Consider the following 27,799-nt stretch of genomic DNA (forward strand, 5'->3'; position numbering starts at 1 on the left):
ACAGTTTCTCATCCAATTGAAAACTCAAGCACAATAAATTCACATTTACTCTGGCACCTTCAGGACTGGTAGGAGAGATTTCCTAAAGGAACATTTATTTAAAATTAAAGCTCTTCCATCCAGATAATTGTTTTCGGTTTGTGGTTCATGTATATACCAAGATGTCTGTTAATGTTAATAAAAAAAGGTCTATTGTCATTAGGGTTAATTTGCACTTCCACTAGAAAGCTTAAGGGACTCTGCAAATCAAAAAGAAGATTCAAAAATACTATGCTAAATGTTTTCCCTGGCCAGCTACCCAGAGCAGAGCCTCTGCTGTGGAAGCTTGCAGCACAGAGGGATTGCACCCCCCCCTAGAAACTGAGAGCAACAGCACTAAGAGCTACGGGCTTGACACTGATTTGCTGCTTTATGGTTCTTTAACGGGATGCTTTATTTCTAGAGCTTTGGGAGCTTTCCATGCTCTATCCAGGCCTGTTAGCTGTAAGCACGCATGACGACACTCCAAAGCTGCAGGAGCTGAATGAAAACGGGTGCCAAACACCAGCACTGGGGCCAGACCGTAAAGAAGAAGGATCACCATTCAAATCCCCCCAAGTAAGTCACACTACATTTTCCTAGCAATGCTGCTTCTGGCAACATTTCAATGCAAAGCTGAAACTGGATTTGCAGCTAAAGCACCTAGTGCGGATGCTGGAGTTGTAATGAGATTGAAAGTTTCACACAGGCTTTTAATCTAGGGCTATAATGGTGGATCAAATGCCGCAGGGTTAAATCTCTCCAGCGCGGCTCCTAAGCAGATGCTGGGTGCCTAAAAACCGGAGGCGAAGGAGCTGCTCTACTGCCCAGGCCCCAAAACGTTACTAATGCTCCTTGTAGTTACTTGCTAGGGGTACGCCGGGCGTTGTTCTGTAACGTGCAACGGCGCGTTGCACACCTGATCCGAGCGACAGACGAGCAACACGGTAGATAAGCTATTAGAAAGACGACCCTCCCAACAGGAAAGCAAGCAAGCACAAACACTCAACTCCAGATGTAAGCTTTTAAACAGAAAAAACTGCCATATACCAAGCAATCCTACGGTTTTAATTAGTCAAACAAGGGCAAATAATAAACCATCAACTACTACATTATAGGAGAAAATGTACTGCTTTTGCTGTTTGAAATCCATATTGATTCCCATCTAGCCCGCGAGTGAGTTATTAATCACTCCAATTAAATCATGAACACAGGTCTTAACGCTGAAATTGAACCCCCACCAACAGATCGATAGCTCAGGCCCCCACGAGCGATCCCGGCTCAGCACGCGGAGCAGCTCTCTGCGCAGAGCGCCGCGCGGACGCGGCTGCTCCGCGTGCTCCACGGGCAGCGCGGCAGGACGGGGAGATTTCATAACGATTATTGTCAAAATAAACAGACATCTGCTTGGAGTTACCTAATCCCCCACATCACAGAGGCAGATCTGCCAAGGTCACTTTGGAGACACGATTACATTTTTTCACAATTTGTTATTCTAGCAAAGCCCTGATAAGATTGAACTATTGAAGTTCACGCTGGTTTAATTTCAGGAGGTTAAATGCCAAATCCTTTTCTTATTGCTACAAGGAAGGGATCTGCCAGGCTGCATAATACCCTGTGTGGGCTAAGACAACAATTTTGTTTCATCTGCACAGTCTTATGAAGGTTTTGATTTTATTTTTTTTTAAATGACATCACAGAACTCCAAACTCCCAAAGAATCATTTAAAGTAAAATCAGAAAGTGAGACTGTTCTGGAGGAGTGCGAGTGACCTTTCAGACCTTCCAGCCTGGAGAAGTTAAGTCAACAGCTGGCTGAGAAAGCACATTTGCTAACCAAAACCAGAAAAAGGCAAGAAAGAACATTCTCGAACACCAGATCATCTCTGCTGGGAACGGGAGACGACTGCCCTCACCGCCAAGCACACGCAAGGCCGCAGGAATTCCCAGCCCTGCCCTGGAGACAGCCGGTGCCCGTGCTGCCGGTGCCCCCGCTGCCGGTGCCCGCGCTGCCGGTGCCCGTGCTGCCGGTGCCCGTGCTGCCGGTGCCCGCGCTGCCGGTGCCCGTGCTGCCGGTGCCCGTGCTGCCGGTGCCCGCGCTGCCGGTGCCTGTGCTGCCGGTGCCCGTGCTGCCGGTGCCCCCGCTGCCGGTGCCTGTGCTGCCGGTGCCTGTGCTGCCAGTGCCTGTGCTGCTCTGAACCAGCACGTCTGGCTGTTGCGTTTTGCAGTAGCGCCTCTTCACATCAGCCCTGTTGAGGATCGAGGGTCGAGGCAAAGACAAACTGCAAGAAGAGAGTTTCCTGCAAGCTCAGGAGCAGTAAGTTCTCCCACCTCACTCCTATTTGCATGGTCAAAATCCAGCTCTAAAGCTGCTGTAATGGCTGAAATCAACAGAATGAACACATTCAACAACAATTCCAGTTGCATCATGGATAATTAAAATATTTAAAGGACAAGCCACAAGTTGTTAATCAGGGAACATTTACTTGAATGGTGTGTGCCCCCTGGATTCGGTCCCTATGGCAACCAAACAGGCACTCCAAAAGGATGCGCTGGAAGAAGCATGTCAGGAGCTGCCTCAGTGTTTTAATTCACAGACTGAGCAATGAATAAACACAGCTACTGACAAGCTCAGCACAGGCAAAAAAGGTTTGTAAACAGCATCAGGAAGCCACAGATGGCCTTTTGCTTTTTAAGATTGAAAAAGTCCACTCTTCCTTTAAACACACCCACTATAACTAAAACTGGACTGCATTGCACATGCTGTGCTGAATCACATGTGTTAGCTACTGATAACAACATTTTTATGATAGGAGTTTTTCTTCAGTTTCTAACTTCTCAAACTTTGAGAAATTGAGATTGTGTTTCCACTCCCCCTATTGCAAAATGTTGCATCAAAATCTTCAGAAAAATCTCTTCTGTCTCGCCTGGCTCAACAGGAGATGAACTCTGAGTTCGCAGCAGCACGTGGAGGGCACATCTGGGCGTCCTCGAGGAGGGAAAACCGAGGGCTGAGTCACTTTTCCTTCAAAAGAGGAAGAGCGGCTTGGTATGGAGAGAGGAGAAGCGAGCGCTGCAGTGCAGAAGGCAACCTGGGTTGGGCAATTTCCTGTAATCCCAGATTCTTGCACATTAGAAGGGGAAAGTGAGGTCTAAAGTAATTCTTGAGGGTTTCCACTCCACATGAGCACAGCAGACAACATCTTTCACCCATCATCTCCGTACTTCCCTGCACGCAGTACTCTGCAGCCAGAATTCAGTCTCCGCACCTCTACCCAGAGCCTCCTGCCGCCCCCAGCCCCCGACCGCGCGTGCCGAGGAGCGCCGCCCTGCGCCGGCTGGGAGCCAGCGAGTACCTGCAGCTCACGGGAAACCTCAGCGCAGTTGGAAACAATCTACAGCTCACACACCAAAGAGGCTTACAAAGAGAGTCACAGCAATGATGCAAGTCCTCAGCTCAGTGTCTGAGCAATGGTTTGAGGCATCTTTTCTCATATTAAACTAACTGGAGATTACATAATAGATCCTTGCAGGGAGGGGAATCCTTCTTTTAAGAAATGTGTTTGATCTAATGGACCCCAAACGGTTAATCGATCCAATGATTACAAACAAATTGCCTCATCTCTGGGCAGAAGCCAAGTTTTGGTGCCACAGGTTTTGAGGACACCATGTGGTTTTGGTTTTGAGGACAACACTCCAAACTGCCAGTGGTTAGTTTCAGGGAACCACCTCCTCCCACATCAACATATTCATTTCCAAAATCTATCACATATGTTGCGTGCAAACTGGCTGAGAGCTTGATTCAGCTCTGACAGCATGAGAGCCTGCAGCCCAAACAGCTGAAAGTAATGAAATCCACACCATCCTCCTGATTCCTCACGCTAACAGCAAATTGACCTATATTGACTTTGCACTGTCAATAGTGGAGAACCTACTCAGATCCATATCACGGTTATAGAGAAAATGGAAGGGGGATCAGCTTCCAAATGTCCCAGTTTCAGCTTGCTCCTCCTTTGGCTGAAGTAAGGATTCGAAGCCTAAATCTAGCATGTTGCCTCTCCACCAATTTTCTGCGGTAACCAGAAGGCAAACGGTGAGCCCTGTACAGCTCTCAGACACAACGGCACCGAGGAGCACAGATGACGCTGGGGGACCAGGGGCCGGAGCAGTGCAGGACAGAGCAGACCTGCAGGTAGCACCTCACAGCACCCACGGCCCTGCCTGCCGACCTCCCCAGCCACGTCCACTTTGGTTTTCTTGGTCTCCAACCAAACTGCAAAAGCATCTCTTCATCTCACACAGACGCACACAGGTGTTTTTTTCCAGAAGATGCAAAATGGTAACACTGGTCCACGCTGGGTTTTGGGATTTTCATGTGAGAAATGAAAGCAATAGTGGTTTTGTTACATGTCATGCTCATGGCTAACGGAAGTGACTGGACTATCACACTTTACCTTACAATTACTCCACAAAGAGAAATCAGGCCGGGAGAGACAGAGCAGACGTGGGACGCAAGCAGAATTACAGACAGCAAGCGTTCCCGCGTTCCGCGGGCTGGCCCGGCGCCGGGCGGCCGCAGCGCCTGCGCACCAGGCGGGGGACCAACCCCGTCTTCGGCCTGGGATTTTGAGATCCAGCTTTACAAAACCAGCAGAAGCCTCTATCTTCTCCAACATACAGAGCACATACAGAAACCATTCAATGTCTGAACAAGTTTTGTGACAGAACAACAAGCTGGACCTGCAAAACCATCCTTGGGGCTTTGCTTCTATTCTTTAGCAAAACCCTCCTCTACAATAACTTTCTGATCCTTAGTCTCTAAGAGAAACATCACAGCGTACTGAGGCTGACAAAGTACCTTAACCTCTTGCTTATAACGGACCGGGCCGCGGGCACGGTGCCGAAGCGGCTTGCCGCGCGGCGCTGCATGCCGAGCTCCGCCGGCAGCGCCGCCCCGCCCGCCCTTCTCCTCCCGTAGTGCCAAAGGGAGGAGGAGAGCGGTGACGCGCTGCAACGGCATAGCCGAGACTCAATGCCGAGACCCAAAGCACCCCTGCCGCGTTCCAAAGCGCTGTTATGGCTGCTCCCTGTGTGCAGGGCATTAGGATATGGTCTCCAATCCAGCTACGAGCAAAGGAGGCAGAGGAGCAGATGTGCTTTCGGCAAAGACCTCAGGTACTGCTGCTCTTCTGCATTAGCTGGCAAGCACAAGGTGCAGAAACACCCACGGCTAAGAGCGACTGCTGGAATCCAGGCTTATCTGAACGTGATCTAGGGGACGCTTCGCTATGATGCAGCCCAAGCAGGTGCTTGTTCAGTAGTTAAAAGGAAGGGGTATTTATTCCTACGGAGGAGGACCAGGAAATTAAACCTGGACTTGACTCAGATCTTCTTCCTTTCTCATATGGGTTTCTTTCCAGAGAGGGGGTGGCGGGGGGCTTGAATATTCTCCATATGTGACTTCCTTTTCCTCCACAAGTGATATATAGAGAAAAAGGGCTGAAGTCCCAGCAGCCTTCCACAGACAGGCCACATTCTGGAGCTCCGGGCTTTTACTTCTCTCTTTGTCTGTATCAGTTTGGCCTGTTCGCCACCTTCCCCGCAGTCAGTCCGAGACGACGTGCCCAGCTCTCCCCGCGCGCAGCAGCTGTCACGGCTGCGGGGGCGGCCGGTGACATCCCACCGCCCAGCGGCTTTTCCGCAGCCAGTGCCACGGCAGCGCCAGGAAGGCTGGAAGTCTGAAAGCCTCAGAAACCGGCACACGCCCGTGCGCGGGCCGGAGCACCGCAGCCGTGCTCACACCCCTTCCGAAGAACCACAGCAACGTTCATCACGACATGGTCAAGCTCCACAGTCACATACCAGCACCGGCGTCCTGCAGAAGGACTCTGTCACAAACAAGCGTCCACCTCAAGTACCTTTGGGGTATTCAGCATGTTGTCGCTGCACTGAATTAGTTTCTGACCAGAAAAGAGAACACTTTCTTCAGTGGTGCTGTAGAAATGTTTTCTTTATGGCCAAACTTCAGAAATATTCACCACCCAATATGGAGGTTGGTTTTTCTAAGAGCTAAGGATCATAAAGTAGCCACGTGTTTAAACAAGAGGTCATTACCCACCAGCGCCAGGGTTCAGTGCAAGCTTCTAAGCAAAGAGCAATTGGAAAATAGAGCTGTTAAAGCACTAACAGTAGTGTAGAGTAATTTAAGTTTCTGTTTTACTGATTTTTTCTGGCTAAGATTCATAGGGCTATCAAATTAGCATCTGGATATCTTGTTGAGAGGAGTAAAGTCAATAATCTAAACAGGCCCATTTCATTTCTCTTTACTGCTGCAGTCGTGTGAATCATCGACACTGAGATCCAAAGGCAAGGGACAGGAGGACAATGCCCTGCAGCAGATGCCAAACCCCTGTTCCGTGTCACACAGCACAGTCCAACAGATGAGGTTTGAAAACAGCCATCAGAAGGAACTGTTTTGTACTCAAGATGTCGTAATACCAAAGGTTTCATATTAATCTACTGGTTCCTGACATAATTATACAAAGGCAGATTTTTTCAAAGGCGCAAAGTCAGCAGGAGATTAAGTGAGGGTTTAACCCAAACCTTTGACAGCCTTGTGACCACCCAGTTCACCTGCACCGCGACCTGGAAAATTTCAGAACCAGCAACAGTAGCAAATAACATTTGTGACTTAAATAAACGTGCTCCATTCGCTCTTTGCGGAGAAATCTGCTTTGACCAACACCAAGCTCCGCAGTCTCCTTAGCGTCATCCGCCCCACGCGGTGAGGAGAGGCGAAGCTCCCGCACGCCCGTCCCTCCTGTCCCTCACCCTGGACAGCACAGCACTTGCAGCACTGGCTTGTGCTGCGTTCCACGCTGCCACACTGCTCAAACCCACAGACGGAAGGACAGACGCCTTTCCATCCCCCGCTCTGGACAGACGCAGATGTGGTAGGAAAAGCCCTGCAAACCGCCCTGGTTCCCTTTGGAACCAGAGGAGAACAGATGAGCAGCACATTTGAAATTAATCACAGCAAAACCTACTGCACTGCTCTCTCCTCCCCTTCCCTTTTCCCCGACCCTCTGGTTGCAGAGCTCTCACTGAGACCTTTGTGGCATGTATATTTTCCTAAAGCTGCCGGGGCCAGAACGGTACAGCTGAGACATTCACAGAAGTCAAAGAAAGTGCAGAGCCAGGTTAGCGCACAGGGGTACAATAGCTCCTTAAGAGCGAGTGTCTCCCCCGCCGCCACCCCCTCCTCCCAAACCTTCCGTCTCTAATGAGTCTTTGGTGTCTGTCCACAAAAAACAAACATCAATCAGGCAACAGGCTGTTCCTTTTCCCCCGTTGCTAGTCTGAAATAACAGTCATCCCCCGCTGGGCTGGGAACGCCACTTCCCTCTCCAGCACACATACGGATAATAGGGGGGAGGCGAGGAAGGGAGGAAAACCCGCTCCAAGGTGCCAGAATACACAGCGAGCTGTGCCTTTCAGAGCCAGAGAAAACTTGGGAACACAACAGCTTTTGATTCCTCCTGCCCCACTGGGCACGCTAATTATTTAATAGTTGGCTTGTGAATTGGCGGTGGTAGGAAGGGGGTGGAAGGGAAGTCAGGCCTTTCCCTCCCCGCCCCCAGCCCCCTCCGGGCACGGCAGGAGCGTGTGTGTTCACACGTGTGCACACGCGTGCGCGAGGCGCCAGGCACGGCCGGGACCTGCTCCAGCCGTGCCCTCGCTCCGCCGCTCCCACGAGACCCTCCTTGTTGGCTGGTGACCGCGGCGGCTCGGACGGCACGGGACGGCATCTGGATCGAATGAGCGACGGCGCGCAGAAACGCGCCCTGTCTGCTCTGTTTGGAGAACGGTATTTTCCATGTATTACGACGGGGGGAAGGGCACTTTGGAGTTTATATTGGATTTCAACAGAGTTGGAAACTGAGCTGCAAATCAGAGATTGGCTTATGATTTGCAACGAGGGCTTTCTAGGCGTCTGAAGCAACACTTTGGAAGGAGCGTGGGGAAAAGGAGAATGTAACTACATCTCATTTGGATGGAGAGGACTCGCAGATGTTAGGAATATTTTTGATCAACAGCTTTCCTGGCACTGCTCGTGGTGGAATCCACAACCTTGATGGCTAGCTGAGTAAGAAAGTGCTGGCAGGCTCCTGCCTACACGCAGGCAATTTGCAATGCTGCCAGTCAATATTTTAGTGAAAACAAAATTGCAGGGATCATATTAAAAGAGAGGAAAAGGGAAAATAAAACATAATAAAAACCAGCCTTCCCTTTTAAGAGAAACTCTGATACGACCTGATGGGAAAGACCCTACCGTATCAGAACGCGCTCCTGGTCTAAAACCAACGCGCCGTGCCGGGGGCCCGGCCGCGAGCACGCCAGGGCCGGCGGCAGAGGCAGGCCCAGCAGCAGCGGCTTTACACGGGGACACCGGGGAGGCCCGTTCAGGGCAGCCCTGCAGGAAACGACGCAGAAAGAGGTTTAGCTGCGTCCGTTTGGTGGAGGAAATGTATGGAGCACGCACAGCTCTGAGCTCGGTCCTCCTCAGCCGTCGGGAGGAACGGAGAGCTTCTGAGACCATACTTCCAAATCCAGGTCCAGATGCAGCCATGCTCTCAGTTTAAAACCACGGTATTCTCGGAGGACACAGCAAGTGGTGTAGCCCAGGCAGTATTTCTCACTGGACCAGATGACTGACACAGGCTACCGGGGCACCTGAGCTCCCTGGTACAGCTCCCACCACCGCGCGGACTCTGCACAGCGCCTGCGAGCCAGTCCTGCCCGCGTGGCTCGTGAAGGGCCCTGCAGCCGCCGGCGCTGGGCCCTTTTCTGCCCCGGCCTCAGGGCTAAGCTGGGCTGGCTACGCGGCCGCTGCCCGCGGGGAGTCCTCAGGCGCCTGCTTATGGCTGCTTTACAGCATGTGCTGCTGGAATGACATAAAGGGTCCAGGTACTGGCCTGTAATGCAAAAATATTTCATGCCAAAAGGTACATTATGCTCAGAGAATTTGTTCGTTCATCCAATGAAATGTATAAAATAATGTGCTCCACTTTGGTTATTAAATTGATCAGTACAGAATATAATGGACATATTCTATTTGTCGATTTCAGGTTTCTAGCTCAGTTTTAAAGACAGATTCAATAACAGAAATAATGACAATGTTCATTATTGTATAAACATTCAATGCTCGTACTGTAAATCTCTTCTTTCGGCCAGTAAGTCTGTATTAAATCAGGTTGTCTCTGCAGGGCTTGCCCTGCGAGTGCCTCTCACTGTGCCCGGAGAACGCCAGCCACGTAGCAGGGCTACCGGCGGGGGCGGCTTCGCTGTCTGGACACCAAAGCACATAGCAGTGAGGAAATTAAAATGCTAGCAGCTCCGTCCACCGGGGCGGGAGCCTCTGCCGCCCGCCTGGCGCACAGCTGCCCCGCCTGGTGCACAGCCGCCCCGCTTGGTGCACAGCCGCCCCGCCTGGCGCACAGCGCACAGCCGCCCCGCCTGGTGCACAGCGCACAGCTGCCCCGCCTGGCGCACAGCTGCCCCGCCTGGCGCACAGCGCACAGCTGCCCCGCCTGGCGCACAGCTGCCCTTCCTGGCGCACAGCTGCCCCGCCTGGCGCACAGCGCACAGCCGCCCCGCCTGGTGCACAGCCGCCCCGCCTGGCGCACAGCTGCCCTGCCTGGCGCACAGCGCACAGCCGCCCCGCCTGGCGCACAGCGCACAGCTGCCCCGCCTGGCGCACAGCCGCCCCTCCTGGTGCACAGCGCACAGCTGCCCCGCCTGGCGCACAGCTGCCCCGCCTGGCGCACAGCTGCCCCGCAGCGGGCTCGGCTTCGCTTCTGCAGACTGACATTCAGGAGTCAATGCAGGCTGAGGTGGATCTGCAAACTCCGACGTGACCCCTGGCAACGCTGCCCGGTCCTACGCTTCCCGAGACGTCACAAGGACTCATGGACCCGAGGGGCAAACTCTTCTTCCCTGGGTTTCACACCACGAGGCAGCGAGCGTTCCGGAGACCGGTCTCTCACAATACTGGCTGTGGAAATGCAGACAAACTAGGCAGACACCAGCAGCAGATGCAGGTTCATAGGTGTCTGCTTATTACCAAACCTCTCTCCAGCTGAGACTTAAATAGCCTCCTTCATGCAAAACAGGACAGGGAGTGGAAGTGAAGGAAACTGGCAATTACACAATTTTATTTCCCTCCTAGCCCATTTGCTTTGCATCACACAGCTCTGCGCTCACCTACGGAAGCTGCTTGTGAGCTCTAAGTCAAGCACAAAGACAGCCTGGTACTTCCTTTCACTGGGGGGAAGTCTCCTTGTGCTTTCCCAGATGCACTAGAAAAGCACAGCAAACACGCTATTTTACATTATTTTGAAAGCACCAGGAACTTCATGCTGCACCTCTCCAAACCAGCGGTGCTCCGACCCAGACACTGCGTCCCGGTTTAGCCCCTGCACCGGCTGTTTTCTGTACACATCTCTAACTGCAACCTTCTTCTTTCTCACCTTTTAAAAGAACCAAACAAACCCTACTTTTTTCTAAAATCTCCACCCAAACTCTACTGGCCTGAGTGGTGAAAACCCACCATCTCACAGCTAGAAGGTGTACTTGGTGAAAACCCACCACCCCACAGTTTGAAGGTTTACCTGGTGAAAACCCACCACCCCACAACTGGGGTTTCCTGGCTTTGCTGCTCACCCTGCTGATACCTTTTAAGAATATCTATCCCAACAGGCAAAAAGTTAATGTCCATTTCATTGGAGAGAGGTCTGCAAGTCTGACAATTCCCTTCTGGATAAGCCTTAAAGAATGTATTAGTGATGAAACCAATACGTTTCTTCAGAAGCTTAATAGGCTTCCATAAAAATTACTTCAATAACTTTTAAAATTTAATGACAAATGAGAACCTTTCCACAGGCTTTTTGAACTGTCCGACAGAATCCCATAGCGAGGATATAATTCTGCAATAAATTTTGTAGGACCGTTTAAAAAAAATACAGAAAGCTTTTAATTTCCTATTACCTCCTGTAAGACTTTGCCATCAATTTAAAGCAAATAAATGAACTAAAAACACTGCAGTCACTTTCCTGTCCAGCGATTTACAAGAAAATATTTACTGTTCGGAGAAAAACCCAACAAACTAGAACAAGTATCCTTTTCAGAAACACAGACACGCAAACACAAACGCTACGCCAAGTCCCGCTCTCTCGCACTGGTGTAAACCCAGTAAACCCAGTGCAGTCAATGGAGCCAGTGTGGCTCTACGTGGCTGCCCGAGCGCGGGGAGCGGGGGCCGCGCGCACGGGGCGGCCGGGGCCGCGCACACGGGGTGGAAGGAGCCGCGGGTCCCCGGGCAGCTCGGCAGCAACATTCACAGGCGCCGCGGGTTCTGTGTCCAGCCCTTGTTAGCAGGAAGACGGTCAGCGAGGCACGGAGGTGAGAGGAAAGGAGAGAACGTGTGCTCGGCTCGTGCAGCCATTAAAGGAAAAACGGCAAGAACCCCGTGGGCTGCAAGCAAGACCTGAACCCGGCCTCCCTCCTCCCCTCCCGCGGGACGGGACTGGAGAGCTACATCGCTTACAGCAGTGATTCCACATGAAGCTAATGTAAAAGAAAAACACAACCAAACGGAGAAACATAGCACAAACTAGTACTGCTCGCCACCCGGGCTGACCGGGACAGCAGGGTGCTGCTCATCAGCCACGTCCCTGTCCTGAGCGGAGGCTTTGGTGGCCTCGGAGGGTGGTGACAGCAGAGGGAGAAGCAGCCAGATGCTGACAGCAACCTCTTTTCCAGGGTCTCCACTGCTGGGTGCTGGGGCCTTGCTGGGACTTATAGACCCCATCAGCATCACACACACAAGAGTGACCAGATCCATTTGCAATTAAGCAGCACATCCCGGTCCCATTGATCACTCCCATTCATTGCCCAGAAGGAAACACAAGATGACCTGGGGTCAGACCCAGCTCCCTCCTGCACCAGCCTCCTCACCCTCCACCACCTTGTCATATTACTTGTCAGTCCTCAGACTGCCCCGTTTTATGCCGGTGACCCGCACCACGCTCAGGGTTACGCTGTCTGCGGTAGCCCCTAATGGGCTATTGCACGGCAGAGGAAAGCTGCCCATCGGCAACCTGTCAAAGCACCCCAACGGAGCAGCAGGGAGCTGACAAAACGCAGGGGAAGCCCCGGCTGTGCGCAGCACGACGCGCACCGCGGGCTGGGCGCTGGAGGGAAGGAGGACTGCCCTTCACGAGGAGCAGGCCTGATGCAAACAGGGGTGCGGTGCCCCCGGCGCGCGCAGACCTCCCCTCGCCCCGCAGTGCAGTGCTAGTCCCTAGGAATCAGCTTTATACCCAGTGTTTAATTTTCTAAGAAACTGAAGCTTTATAAAACCTTACATGAATAAAACATGTCTCTGAGGTATTTTAAAAGCAGAATCAAGAAGACCCGATAGCTTTGTGGGGGCTGCAACTACTGCTCTTAACATCACGGCCCCGCAGCTCCTCCCGGCGCGCCAGCGTCCCGCGGTCGGGGCCGCAGCGGCAGCGCCGCCACCGCCCTGCTTTCGCTGCTCAAGGAAACAGACAAGCACGCTATAAAGGAGGAGTAAAAGATGGTATCTTTCGACCATCCTTTAGAAGTCTGGACAATCTAAACTACTAAACGCATTTCCAAAGAACTCTTTTTTCTTTCTGATTTACAGTTTGATAGTCCTTTTATCTACTTTCACATGAACCAAGAAAAGCCCGAATGTGCCTCCTCAATCAATATGAGTTTGTGCTGGCGCATTCAGGATACGTATTGTTTTGCTTTTATAGTTTATTTTAAATAAAAAGTATAATTAAAGAAAATAAACCACCCACTTTATAACACTTATACAATGAAGACTTTATTTATTTATGTTTTGGTGGGCAAGGCACAGCACACAGTTAGCCTGCCGCGATACCTAACAAACCTGCATTTGAAACTTAGAATCTTCAAGGAAATGAACAAATTCTGCGGAGGAAGGGCAGCTGAGCAAAGAGACTTACATTACCCAAGGTAATTGTGCATATATATGTTTCTGCGTGTCTCTCGCCACTCCAAAAACATATTCATGACTTGGATGCTTTAAATCAAAAAGCAATTTCAGTCTGTAATACTCAAATAAATAATTGAACACATTTTATCTCCTACAGTATTGCTTCTATTCACTCTAATCCCACTGACAGGAATGCAGCAACATGCCCCACATCCTTAGAATAACAAAACAAAACACAAGACACCAACCAGAAGGCCTGGAAATGTTTACAGTTCAACTTTCCAACTCTCCGGCTGCAGTCTGCAGCTACAAAGACGGGTCTATGGGGCTCGGCTGGGGAGCCGCCCCGGGGCGGCTGTGCAACCCGCGCCGCCAACCCGCACTGCCAACGCGCACCGCCAACCCGCGCCACCAACCCGCGCCGCCAACCCGCGCGCCAATGGCGCCGCCAACCCGGCAGGTCGCGCAGCGGCTCTGCCGTTGGGAGGCACGCGGCACCCAGCTCGTGCTGAAGTTAACAGATTATCCACCTTTCCGTGCAACCCGGGCTTAGGAAGCTGGGCGGATGCAATGCGGTTAGGGTGAAGGGTCTCTCCTGCTTGTGTTTTCACAGACAGCTGCTGTGGGTAGGGATGGCTGTACCCTGAACCGCTATTGACCGCCCACAACACAGCTGACAGAGGAGGTGGTGAGTATGTTCCCGTTCCCAAAGAGAGCTTTCCAGAGCCTGCAACATCAGAAAACTGCAAGGAGACTGTAAGACTGCACTTACCGCACTGTTTTCTATGTTTGGTTTTGTTTTGAAATGTGGCTGAAACTGGCTGTGATTTGGGTGATTATCTTGGTTACCCACATTGTTTGAAAATCAAAGCCCTCCTCCTTCCCAGGCCACTGTATAATTATATACATGCATATGCAAGAACGCTAATGTGCTCATGCAGGCAGTGACGGAATTAGATAGAACTTTTCAAGAAGAGGACGCTGGATTAGCAGCAGTTCAGGGCATCCAGCATTGCTGACCCCACACATTTACAAATCACAAACTATCTTTAAAATGAGGTTAAAACCAAGGTATGTGGGTGTCTTTTTAACTGCCGGCGGGCTTTGCAGCACGGAAAAATCAGAGCTGCAGGCTCCGCTCCGTGGCCAGGAAGACTGACGTCTCACTTGAAGAAAAAAACAACCACCACCCGACTTAGATTGCCATACATTGCCATGCAATCTTAGATGGCCGTACAATTGCTCATACAATCCTCCGAGGGGCTTGTTTGCATGGAAAACACAGAATACTGTGAGACTCTGATAACATCACAAGAGCTGCAACATGGGGAACAGGGCAGCTGCAGAGCATCACGAGCGCTGTACAACTCAGAGCAATGCGGTTGCTATCTAAATACATGCATTACTTATTTTCTCTATTATTACAGCTGCCGCTGTGGAAGTTGTGCATGTCTATAATTACAGCGGGCTCCTGTCCGAAGATTCAGCTGTAAACGATCGTGCCCCAGGCTCACCGTGCAGGTCATTGCACACAAGTGACCTCACCAAAACACAACCAAAACCTGGGGATAAAGCTGAGATCAAGAGACGATGCATCTCTGCTTTTCCTGCCCCCCCGCCCTGCTGCGGACCCCATGCAGGAAACTGGGGAAATGTACGGGATCTCTCCTGCCCCCGTCCACGTACAACGCAGCTAACGGCCTGAGCGCGCCCTGCGCCCGACGCTCCCTACTCCCAGCTTTTAAAATTATTTACTGTGACAGCTTAGTGCTGAATTAAAAAAAAAGGAAAGGAAGAAAAAAGGATGAGAAGAAGTAGGGAGAAAAAGGAGAGACAGTCCCCTTAAGGCAACAACATTACAGAGCAGCGATCTCAGAGGAACAAGGGCTCTTCTCTGGTTGAGATATGCTTGTCAGGATGCAGTGTCGTCTCTGAACAAGAAATCTCTCTTGCTGGCCCAGGGCACAGTTTTGTGGTCAAGAGGACAGAAAATAAAGGGAGGGAACTTCAAAGAACCATAAGCTGCATTAGTCTGCTGGGGCAGGTGGCTGCGGCGCATCCCACGGCTGGCAATTACGACCTGCACACCCAGAAAGCCTCCCTCCCTCCCGTCACACGGATAACACACAGGCTGCGAGCTTAGAGCTTTGAGGATGTGTACAGTTCATGATGAAAGATAGCACTTCAAAGCCCTCTGCCTGGAAACCCGTGGAGAAGGGCGAGCGGAGGGTAAGCAATCTTACTTTCCTGGGGGGTGCGTATGTGGGGGAAGGACAAGACTTATTTTCACTGTCATTTATTATTGCCATGAAGTCTTGCACTGTTTATGGTATCTCTCATTAAAAGGATCTCTTGATAAACCGCTTGATAAACATTCATTAATTAAGTCTCTCAGCACACTTGGCTGACGAGCATTAGTCTCCTGACGCAGGAGGGTCGGGGAGGCTCGGGCAGAGCTGGGCCCGCAGCCGCCCCGCGCCACCGGGCAGCTGGCTCCAGCGCTCCAGCTCAAAGCCTGACACCCGGGCTGCTGGTTCCCCTGCGCCCCCCGGGGGCACCTCCGCGCCCCAGCCCGCCCGGGGCTGCGAATGGGGACGCCGAGCTGCTGCCCGGCCGCCACCGACTCCGCAACGGAGATCTCCCTCACCAGGGCCCTTGGCCAACGCCGATGGCATTTGGGAAACATCTGCTTTAAGACACTTATTTCACCCTGTTGCCACCAGCGGACCTGAGTTCGAAAGCGGGGGACTCAGCAGGTCTCCTGGGCCACAACGGCCAGGCCGACTCCTCACGGCAGGAGGGGGCCAACAACGGGAACACAGCGCCGAAGTCCTTAAAACCCAAACTATCCCCCACACGCTTGAAAACATCATCGCAGCACACAGGCGGAAATCCTTCCAGGGATCCATGAGCGAATGTCCCTCCCACCTTCCCAGCCCCACAGCACACCTGCCCTCCCGTCAACCACCATCATCTGCCTCACCCACCCGCCTGGAGACACGGGGACGGATTCGGCTTTCGCCTACGCCTCCCCTGCTCTGCACGGCACTGCCCTTCAGAAAAAGCAAAGGACTGGCTGGGAGGTTCCTGCGAGAAAGGAGCTGCATGGGAGCGCAAACAGACCTTTATTATTTGGCTATCGATTTATTCGCCAGAGGGATGTAACACTTGGCTCTTGGCAGCAAATGCCCTTGTAACTCTGCTACAGCGACAACTTGGCTAAACAAATGGTTTTCTGCATCAGAAAACAAAGACCTGTCAGCACAGCAGATCAGGGATTCTCTGCTTTTATTTTTACTTCCTTACACAGAGGATTTCGTCATGAGGCTCAAAGTGCCCCATTCAGCCCATCTCACAGCTGTGACTACCGAGGTCACCCCGGGTCAGGACACCTCTCCACACCGCATAATAGCGACCGGCCCTGAAGCGGACATCTACGCCCTGCATCTGCTGCTGCAGATGAGCCAGTGCGCAAAGGAGAAGCATCGCCAGTGCCACGGCCACCGCCAGCGCCACGGCCACCGCCAGCGCCACGGCCACCGCCACCGCCATGGCCACCGCCACGGCCACCGTCACCGCCAGCGCCACGGCCACCGCCACGGCCACCGCCAGCGCCACGGCCAGCGCCACGGCCACCACCACGGCCACCGCCAGTGCCACGGCCAGCGCCACGGCCACCACCACGGCCACCGCCAGTGCCACGGCCACCGCCAGTGCCACGGCCACCGCCAGCGCCACGGCCAGCGCCACGGCCCGGCGGGGAGGGGACCGAGGCAAACGTCACCCGAGAGGCCCAGACAAAAGATGCTGCTTCTCAGGCCTTTGTGGAGCCGTGAAATATGGTCAAAGGTTATGTTTTACAGCTGTTCCAGCCTCAAATAAGCACAATCCGTCTATCTTAATACTTAATTGCATTGCTAAGCTGCTGATAAAGTAGGATGGCACAAAACAAATATGTTGGGCCAAGCACATCCCCAGGGAAAGTCTGTGGGAACAGGAGGAGTTGCACCAGAGAATGAATACACTTTATTGTGTTTCAAAAGCCTGGCTACCTTCAATAAAAGCTGCAGCACGGATGCTGCAGATTTGCTAGTTAATATCTCTCCAAAAAGGCCGCAAGCGTTTACAAAAGGGCACGGTGCAAATGCCCACGGGAGAGGACGAGCACGCGCCGCCCACGCGTGCCCAGCGGGAACCCACGGAGCGAACCCGCGTCCCGCGCAGCCGCCACGGCTCCAGCCCTGCGGAACACGGGCCTGCAATCAACACTCATCTCACAAAAGGAATTTAAGCGCGAGGCTTTGAAAGTCACTTTCTCTCGGCCACATGGCACCACTGAGCCCGGTGGTGCTGCAGCGTTCATTTGCACGTGCGGGAGACTCATCTGGCTCTTGCCTTGCGGGAGCGGAAACGGGGCGAGGGGCAGAATTCAGTGCTGTTTGGGTTTCTGCACAGTATCTTACCGAGGCAAACCTCCCTCAGCTCCCAGTGCAAGCGTCAAACGCCGAGGCAGCCCCAGCAGAGCTTGCCCACAATCGCAGCCACCGGTAAAGGGCCAGAGACAAAAATCAGGAGCTAAACCCAAAGCTGCCTAAAGCTGGCGATGTCTACACGCACAGCAAACCAAACAGGAACAGGCTTAAGTTACAGGGACATAAACAGCACTGAATACAGACTTCAAGACAGCAAATTCACAGGCATTCACAGATTTAACTTCTGATAGGGAGGTTATTTTGAAAACTCATGTTGCTGAGCTGCTCTGTGATATGAAGGGGTGAGGGATCTCAGGTTTCAGCATGAGAAGGAGCCAACAAAGCTGCCAGTGCTTCAGCACTGCTCCAGCAGATCTCGGTGCCATGAATTTATGCAGGATGGCAAGATCTTTGTTTTGCTGAGGCAGCGCCGTATGGGCAATCTGGTTTGCCTTCTAGCGAGCCAAGGCGGAGAGAAAAGAAATGCTCTTCCCCACCATTTGTTTAAACTTCCCTCTTTCCCCCAGAAAAAGCTGCATACTTTCATAAAAATATCTGCAAATGTTATAACATAATGGGCTTGTCATCAGTTTCCCCATTTGGCACTGGAAATCTGCAGAGCTTGGAAAGAAAGAGAATTCCTAACGCTTACTGCTGCTCAAGAGCCCGTCTCTAAACCGGGCCGGGATCCAGGCGACGGAGCGCACAGCCACCAAAGCTCCGTCCCATGGCCAGCACCTACTCCTACACGACTGCAAATTGTTCTTTTCTTGGCTCCCTTGAAATAATGCACAAAGGTTATTTCATCACTACTTATTAATGTGCCTCATCTCCCATCTCTGGGATATTTGTATATCCCTAGTATTCATTACTGCTCTGAACTGGTTTTATTCCGCAGGTCAATGCTGAGAATGCTGCAGAACAGCCACACGACCTGACAATTCAGAGACACATCACCAGCCTCCTCACACGGTAAGTGGAACTATTCCCAGCACGATGCTTTCCATCGTGCACAATGCTTTCCATCCTGCACCACACTTTGCCCTCTCCACGGCTGTTTCTTCAGGATTTTTGCCTCGCATCCATCTCGGTGAGATTATCCCTGAGAACACATGAGAACAGAGGAGCTCTGTTTTGCGGCTGTACCGAGCCCTCGAAGGAGGGCTTGGCATATTTAGAGAGATGTCACGGTACTTCCCATGGGGAATGCGAACCGGTGCAGTCTCTTAGCAACACCCAGTGCGTATCGCAGGTAACTCCCAACTAACAGTACTGGTGGGAGCCACAGACCGAGACCCTGCGAAGGCGCCGAGCACCCGCGCACCCGCCACCTTGTTCTGGAGAACCCAGATGTACGGACACAAACGCTCTGTATGCACTGGCAGGAGAGGAATGTACAAGCCCTTGTAAGGGTGATACAAATAACACTGAAATGTTGCTTTGAAAAAGAAAAAGGTTTGACTGTGTTAGCGGGAGAAGCACAGGCTGACTGCCGGCAGTAACCCCTGCCCTGGGACGCTCATCACAAACCTGGCTGGTGGGGAAGAACTCCCGCCCCGCACCGAGACAAAGCAGCTCCGAATGTTAACTTTGTCATCACAAGCCTATAAAGCTGATCTTCATGACAACGTGTGTGGCAAAATGAAAGGCACCGGCAAAGCTGCTCTCCTGCTATTTGCACGATACGGATTCACGACTCAAATCTCTTGCTGTAAGATAAAGAAAGCATTTCTCCAGATCACTTACCTTTATTTGCTGCAGGAGAGAACAGCTTCTCAGAGCCTACAGAAGCCTGAAAAAGAAAGAGAAAAAGAGGGTGAATAACACTAAAGGAGAATTTAGGAAGGCTTGCTCACAAAAACACAGCTCATAAACCACGTCGGTTATCTGTAGACCTGCAATTACACATTGCACCTGGAGGGTGCAATGTTGTGCCATTAAAGAACAAGCATGCATCCTAAGAAGATGAAAGCAAAGCGTATACAAGTACTGTCCTGATCTCACCCAGCTACATCCTCCTGTCCCGTTTATTCAGGCAGCCATGCAATGCACAGCTATTTTATCCATGATTCCTCACATGAAAACAAAACCAGTGAAACTGCTATCAAGCTCAAGGAAAAAAAAATCAAAGCCTCTCTCTTTGAAAATAAGCTCATTTCTTGCCGAACATGCAAAATGTAATTTCTGTGTTGGAAACACAAGTTGCAACTGAACACATCTGTATGAAAGAGGGTGTTACACAATATTATGCCAAATGACAGGTACATGCTGCTATGCACTTAGTTGAGTATGAAATAAAATGCCTTCCTCCTGGAAGAAGCCCATCTCCCTGCAAACGGGTCGCACTGTGCTGCTGGAGCTCCACAGCATTTGTATTTGTGCTCCGCACAGCTCTGGGAAATAGCTAAAGAAATCCAATTAACCTAAACCTTGTAAACAGCTTCGCAATAATCAGGGTCACTGGGTTACAGACAAGATGATAATGACATACAGGAAAGAAAGTCCATTCATCGTAAATAAAGCTTTTATGAGATGATTTGATGGTTTCCTTCCCTCCGCGCCCTGATACCAAACAGTCCATCTGTCTCAACATGAGCTCTTCCTCCTTGTATCTGACAGAGCAGCAGAGGCCTCTGCAGAGCCACAGCTGGTCCGGGCACAGGGAGCTCGGCCCGCGCTCCCGCCAGCGGTGGACAGCGCAGCGTCCTGGCTGCGGACACCGGACAGCGCAGCGTCCTGGCTGCGGACAGCGCAGCGTCCTGGCTGTGGACACCGGACAGCGCAGCGTCCTGGCTGCGGACAGCGCAGCGTCCTGGCGGCGGACACCGGACAGCGCAGCGTCCTGGCTGCGGACAGCGCAGCGTCCTGGCGGCGGACACCGAACAGCGCAGCGTCCTGGCTGCGGACAGCGCAGCGTCCTGGCTGCGGACACCGGACAGCGCAGCGTCCTGGCTGTGGACAGCGCAGCGTCCTGGCACGGTGCTGCGCGGACACAACCGGAGACGTGCGAGGCTGGGGGGTAACACACACCGGAAGGGCAAAAAGCCTTTCTGTGACTCTGCCTTAACAGCAATGAACCAATTCAACACATGGCTGAAACAAGTTGATTTCATGTTTTGTTTTATTGATTTTATTCTAATGTGCCTTAGGAGATTTATATGATAAAGAACACTATGAATTGTATTACATCGTTACATACTTTTAATGATGACTCAGAAGGAAAAAAACCCAAAACAAATAGTAAAATGCAAGAAGATCTGTGTGAGATACAGTAAGAAACAAGAAAGAGTGATTTATTGATGTTATTTCTAAGTAAAGTGGCACTGCAAGCTTGCACTGAATGTCTTATTTAATGCAAATGTATAAAAAAGATAGGGAAAACGACATGAAAAATAGGTTGAGGCTGAGACACATAAGAAAGAAATTCTGAATCACGTCCACGACAAAGCTGCATGTGTAGCTGTGGCATGTATGAGCATCACACAGCTCAGCAAAAGGATCCTGAAATCTTAGGGAAAATCAGTTACCTGCATGATCCCTTCACTGCGTGGAGTAAAGAGAGGAAGAACCAGGATCAAACAAGGCTTTGCCTAGGCTGGTTTGCAAAGAAAGTGTAACAGTGTCACACAGCAGCAACAACAGCGGTGTATATAACGTTTGTCAGCCAGCTCTGAATTTACAACCCATTGTTAAGAGATTTTTCACTTACAGTCCACGCAAAGTCACCACGCACACAGAACACACCCGCGGGCCCCGGGAACGCACGCACGCACGCACCAGCTGACACAAAGCCGGGACCGCGCCGCGCAGCGCCCGCGAGCGCCGGGACACGGGACACGTGAAGAAAGACAACGGACCTGTTTTCCAGGCTGCGAGACTCGGGTGTGCTCGCACTAAAGCCCACGCAGCACATTGGCAGCTGAGCCACAACTCCTGAGCGCCGGTTCCGAGAGGAGCCGCTGCCCTGCCCCGGCTGGCCCGGCTATTCCCCACCGTCCCCGCTGTGCCCCCGTCGTCCCGGCTGGCCCAGCTGTGCCCCCCATCCCCGCTGCCCCGGCTGTGCCTCAAATCCCCGCTGCCCCGGCTGTGCCCCCCATCCCCGCTGCCCCGGCTGTGCCCCAAATCCCCGCTGCCCCGGCTGTGCCCCCCATCCCCGCTGCCCCGGCTGTGCCCCCCATCCCCGCTGCCCCGGCTGCCCGGCCAGCTGCTGCCGCACCAGCCCAGCTTGGTGCTTTGCCTCATCTGGAAAGTTGGGTCCTGCCAACTTTATGGCAACCACCAGCTCACTCCCATCTGTGTAATTCAGCCCCGAGGATTTGATACAGACCGGCACTGTTTAATCAGGAGCTCAAGATCTCAGTTGCTGTAGGTCCAAGCCGTATTAAAACAATGTTTAAGGAAGTCAAGTGAGAAAATACACTTTAAAGACAAAGAAACACGGATTATTGCTCAGCCTTCTGATAACAGTGTGTGGCACCACCTTCAACAATCAGAGTCAACATTTACAGAGCAGCGTTCTCAACATCATGGCCACAGTTTACAGACACAAACCTTTACACCTAGAGTTTACAGCAACTGTGCTCTCACTTCTGGCAATTTCTAACTCCAGAGCTGAGCATTTTTTGGCATGAGCACCATTCTGGAACAGTGAATGCCTGTGCTGCAGGATATGCTGCGAGCTGCAGAGGCAGGCGGGGAGCTGCGGGAGGAAGAGCCTGAAAACATCATTCAATTCCCTCGGCCGCCCTTTAAAGGAAGCATACAATAAACCTGTGTGACTGAGGGAGCCCACTAATGGGTGAAAAAATCCAGCAAACCCATGCATCTGCCTAACAAGTCCCCTCCCAAACTTCCTGCTGTTTCAGGCAAATCATTTGCATGTGTTTAAGAAAGAATTAGAAAAAAAAAAAAAGTGTAATTCTTCACTTGTGAGCAAAAGCAGGCACTGGGAGTCCTCTCTGCGGGTGGGCCAAAGCCATCCCAGGAAATCACACTTTTTTGATGAAACCAGAAGTTTCCTTCCCCCCTCTCCCTGCCCCGGTCCGTCTGCACCGCGAGCACCCGCCCCGGGGCCGGGCAGCAGCAGCGCCCGCACCTGCTGGTCCTGCAGCGCCCGCACCCGCTGGTCCTCCAGCGCCCGCACCCGCTGGTCCTGCAGCGCCCGCACCCGCTGGTCCTCCAGCGCCCGCACCCGCTGGTCCTGCAGCGCCCGCACCCGCTGGTCCTCCAGCGCCTGCACCCGCTGGTCCTGCAGCGCCCGCACCCGCTGGTCCTGCAGCGCCCGCACCCGCTAGTCCTGCAGCGCCCCCGCCCCTTTTTGTTGTTGAATAAGGCAGAGAAACGTCCCCAGCCTGAAGCAAACAACGAAAGACACGTCCAGCCCTCCTTGTGCATTTGAACACCAAGACACCTCCAGCCCTCCTTGTGCATTCAAACAACAAGACACGTCCAGCCCTCCTTGTGCATTTGAACACCAAGACACCTCCAGCGCTCCTTGCGCATTCAAACAACAAGACACGTCCAGCCCTCCTTGTGCATTCAAACAAGACACGTCCAGCCCTCCTTGGGCACTCGAACACCAAGACACCTCCAGCCCTCCTTGTGCATTCAAACAAGACACGTCCAGCGCTCGTTGCGCATTCGCTGCCCGCGCCCCAGCGCCACGCAGCGCCACAGCAGAGCCCATCACAGGCACCTTTCCACAAAAACTGCCGCTTGTAAGGACCCACTCTCACTCCCAATAACCACCCTTGCGTTTAAGCATACCCAACATCCGTCCCCAAAGTGAAACACACACAAACGATTTTGGAGAGCAGCACAGTCTCTGGGGTTGCTGCACCCTTTTGATGACACGCTCAGGTCTGCACCAAGCCTTGCGGGTCCCCCTTTGTGGTTTACTCAACCAAGTTAGCAATTCTCTGCCCCATTTTGATTTTCTTTTTTTCTACACCAGATCTAAAGGGGAAAACGTGCCCACCCAGTCCTGCGACAGTATGAAACCACGCTGAACACATTTCTAACCCCTTCCTGGGTTGCAGAGAGCAAGCAGAGGAGCCGTGCTGCAGCCCCTCCATTTTCCTCGCCTTGGACCTACCACATATAAACTCAGATTCCATTTTCAGCACTAAAAGCATAGCAATAGCAGTTTTTACTCAAAATGGAAGGTGGTAACCACGAAGGATTTAGCACACTCTCTCCTCTGAAGGGGAACAGTGAGGCATAATGAAGTCCACGCTTCATTCATCCTGATTCCCACTAAGCCAAGGCAGCTGAAAGGTGTAAGAGCTCTGACAGATTAATAATTTAATGATTATATACAACAGAACATCATCTGACAGAGACAGGATTATACACTATGTCAGGCCTCATCGCAATTACCTGTTTGTTTGTTTGTTTGGTTGTTCTTCTCCTTTCTCCGTAGCCTGTAAAATGGCTAATGGAATAAAGCTGCTCCGTGTCCCCAACAACGAGAGCTCTGATCTCCGTGCGGCCTCCTGGAGTGCCAGAGCCCGCCCGACGCGCCAGAGCCCGCCCGAGCCCGCCAGAGCCCGCCTGAGCCCGCCCGACACGCCAGAGCCCGCCTGAGCCTGCCAGAGCCCGCCTGAGCCCGCCAGAGCCCGCCTGACGCGACAGAGCCCGCCCGACGCGCCAGAGCCTGCCTGAGCCCGCCAGAGCCCGCCCGACGCGCCAGAGCCCACCTGACGCACCAGAGCCCACCTGACGCACCAGAGCCCGCCCGAGCCCGCCAGAGCCCGCCCGAGCCCGCCAGAGCCCGCCTGACACGCCAGAGCCCGCCCGACGCGCCAGAGCCCGCCTGACGCACCAGAGCCCGCCTGAGCCCGCCAGAGCCCACCTGACGCACCAGAGCCCGTCCGAGCCCGCCAGAGCCCACCTGACATGCCAGAGCCCGCCCGACGTGCCGGGCGCCTGAGCCGGCGCCGGGAAGCCGCCAACACGGCCGCAGTTCTGGGTCACCAGGAGCAAGACTGCGTGGGGTAAGGACCGGGCAGGTAATTCTCTAGAGTGCAAAAGACAGGCATTCCCTCCAAATTTGAGTCCACTTCCGTAGGCAGAAAGAAAAGGAGGCAATAAAATAGAGTCTACATTGTATTTCTGGATGGCTGCCTATCTTCTAAACAGCCAAGAGCTGGTGTCAAGAGAGACTGTTTTCACACTGTTACTGAACCTAGCAAGCACTAAAAAGCTCTCAAGAAAACCCTTCTCCAGGAGATATTCAAACTAGAAGTGTCGGATACACCTAGAGGAACTTTCAGCATAAAGCACAGCCGCTATCCGTAAATGGTGGATCAATTTTCATTCTTCCCTTTGAACTGTTTCCCCTGCTTTCACCTACCACTCTGACGCCACTTGGTCGCTTGTCTAGTAGAGAATTCCAGCACATGTCAGTACTGCTTTACTATATTCCAGGTGACTCTCTAAGTCATTCATACCAGATCCCTTCATTCAGTAATAGGAGAGCAACACCTAAACCAGGAAGGTATTGTTCAGGCTGTGATTCTTCTATAGGAAGTGGAAATCGATCCATCTGGAAAGGTGCAAGAGGAGCCCAGAAATCACACACACAAAACCAAACTGAAGTTCACCCTTAAGACCAAGAAAGTATTTAACACATTCCAGAATACAGAAGCGGCCCACGGGAAACACTGCCTGCGTTTTGAGGAGATGTTCCAAGGGAACCTACGGTCTTTTCACAACCAGGATTATTTTTGGAGGGAAACCACAGCTCAATTAAGAGGACAAAAGAAAAGTCAGACCTGCAAGTCAGTCATTTCCTGCAGCATCACAGGAAAGCAAGCTGGAGCGAGTACACGAACCGCCCTTCGGCAGCACCTCCAGAAGATCCAGCACCGCAGCACGTGGCTGGCTGGGACAGCGCTGAACCAGCGGTGCGAGGGACCGGGCACGGGGGAGCAGCACGCACGACGGCCTCGTGCAGACCCACGCGGCACCTCGCGAGCATCTTCCAACAGCAACGACATCCCCGGTCCCCTCCCTCCCGAGAGCGTCGCGCAGAAGTGGCGCTGGGCCCTCAGGAGGGCTCAGCACCCGGCACAACGAGCGGAGCTATCGGGAAGGGATCACTTCCGAAAAGCCGTTTAGATCCTGAATAGTGAACAGGCTGCTGTGAAAAACCTCGTTCCAGCCGAGGGTCAGGATCACTTATGAAATTCTGGCTGTTGACATCCGATGCAAATAAGGACTAATAATAAGTATTATTCCCTAAGCAAGAATGAATGCCAGACAGACCTCCAGCTTTCTTGCAATAATCCTAAAACTAAAGTTGTGCCTTTAGCTACACCATAACACATCACAGTGAACCGTGCAGCATCCTGAACAGGCAACTACTTATTGAAACGGCAATGCCGTAAATGCCCCAGATATTTCTACTTCGAATTTGATCCTAGGCGATCTCTGGGAGGTACTGACGGGTATTCTGTATCTTGCAGGAGAGTTCACTCCACAGAAGGTTGACCAGAAACAAAACGGTTCTTGGACTGCACTTTCATACAGCAACATATTTGTTTAGGTTCCCACCTCACATTCATTTAGCACATGCACATTCAGCACTGCTGTACTCCTGGAAAGGGCTTTCACAACGCACTCCTCTCCTGTTCACTATTTCTTCCAAGAATGCCTATTTCTCTCAGCAGTTTGTATAACCATGACTATTTTTACAACAGCCCCTTTGAGAAGCTACCACAGGTCTGTGAACAGAGAACTAAACCAGGCCACAGAGGTCCCAGAAGCAGAGATCACTGGTCCCGATTCACCATTGAATCACACTGACTTTACATGCTGACAAACAGAAAGCAAAGCAGGGGGGATGCTGCCTGGAGGGCACGGAAGGAAATGCTGTGCAGACGGTCTGACTCAGCTCGGGGCAAGGAGCAACCCAGCTCATCGCTTCTCCGCAAGTTCAACGGTACAGTTTTGTTTGGACCTCCTCTTTTGGCAACACAGTGATAAGCTTAAAACAACGCCATTTTGTGTGCAGAGCATGTTCCTCATCACCTCACAACCAATTTGGGATAGATCAAACTAGCTTTGATTAAGCAGCGACTGTAATTCTTAAACATATGCTGCGCGGTCTGTCGGCTCATTGCGCAGACAAGCGGCGACCCAGCGCTCCGATGTGGCCGGTGCCCGACCCACAGCACGGCTGCCACCGGAGCCTCGGGGCACCGGCTCGCTAAGTCCTCTTCCGCCTCTTCCCAACCCATCCCTCCAGCCCCCCGAGAACGGCCATAGCCCGGGGTTTTCCCCATCCTATTCCCTCCATTAGCCATGCTTCATGATTCACCTTCCTCTGAGCAGCTGCTGCCTCCCAAAGGACAAGATCAAACTCCCTCTCCTTCCCAGCTCAGCTCCAATAAATAAATAAACACATGCACTTAAAAGAATTTAGTAAAGGAGGAGAAGGGAGGAAGTCGGGAGCTCCCGGGCCTCAGCAAGGCTGGTCGTACAGCTGCACACGGTCCCCCGGCTGTTCGAACAGACACTGACCAGAGGAGAAAACTTCCAGCTGCTCCTCATTAAACTCAGCCAAAATCCTTGCTAAAAGTTACTGTGCTTACATGTCTTAATTTAAATTAAGGTGCAGTTGGTCTCTGTCTCAGCATCCTCCTCCCTCAAACCTCAGCTCCCAAATTGCTACCAAAACCTACCTTAATTTTACATTCCTGACTCTCTTCCATTCCAGCCAGCACTGACCGCCCCCCCGTACGCGTCTGTGTGCTCCACGTCCTGGCCTGTTCCCACCGAACAAGCGCCTGTTACGGTTAGCAGGGAAAACAAGACAAAGCAGAATGTCAGCTGGATGTTGCTCTTCTTTGTCTCACACTGGGTTGTTTTTAGTTCTGTGCTCACGTACAACACCGCTGGCTTCGCTTCTGGGCAGCCTGGCCCACAGACGGCCCCCCGAGGAGCGTCCGCTCCCGGTGTCACCGCACCGGCGGCAGCTCCCACCGTCGCCCAGAGGCAGCAACGTGCCCACGCTAACGGCAACCGGCACACACCCGCTCAGCAAACACCCGCTCTCCATGACACGCTTACAAAAGGGCCTCGTGCGACCTGGTGTAAACCTCTGACACAACAGAGATGGCACGCTGCCCCCCGAGAGCCGAGCCCCTCCTCAACAGGCAGGCTTTCCAGACTGGGTCTCCAGCACTGAAAACGTTTCCATTACCCAGACGTTGACACAGGCAACTGCAGACTCGATTACTGATTCAGCTTTTCCTGCT

General features: G+C 52.4%; 1 protein-coding gene across 5 annotated transcripts in view; it reads right to left on the reverse strand.

Moving 5' to 3' along the window:
* Positions 1-27,309, reverse strand: part of LOC308047151 (autism susceptibility gene 2 protein homolog) — a 62,434-nt gene extending 35,125 nt beyond the window's left edge. For all 5 annotated transcript variants that reach the window (XM_080355438.1, XM_080355437.1, XM_080355440.1 and 2 more), the window contains exons 1-2: positions 27,224-27,309; positions 19,284-19,329 (exon numbers count right to left, since the gene is read on the reverse strand). In XM_080355438.1, the coding sequence (XP_080211564.1) occupies positions 19,284-19,329; positions 27,224-27,253 (76 nt within the window). In that variant the 5' untranslated portion in view covers positions 27,254-27,309. The remainder of the gene's footprint in view (positions 1-19,283; positions 19,330-27,223) is intronic.
* Positions 27,310-27,799: the final 490 nt, after the last annotated feature.

This window comes from Nesoenas mayeri, assembly GCF_963082525.1.
Source record: "Nesoenas mayeri genome assembly, chromosome: 17".
Taxonomy (NCBI): Eukaryota; Metazoa; Chordata; class Aves; order Columbiformes; family Columbidae; genus Nesoenas; species Nesoenas mayeri.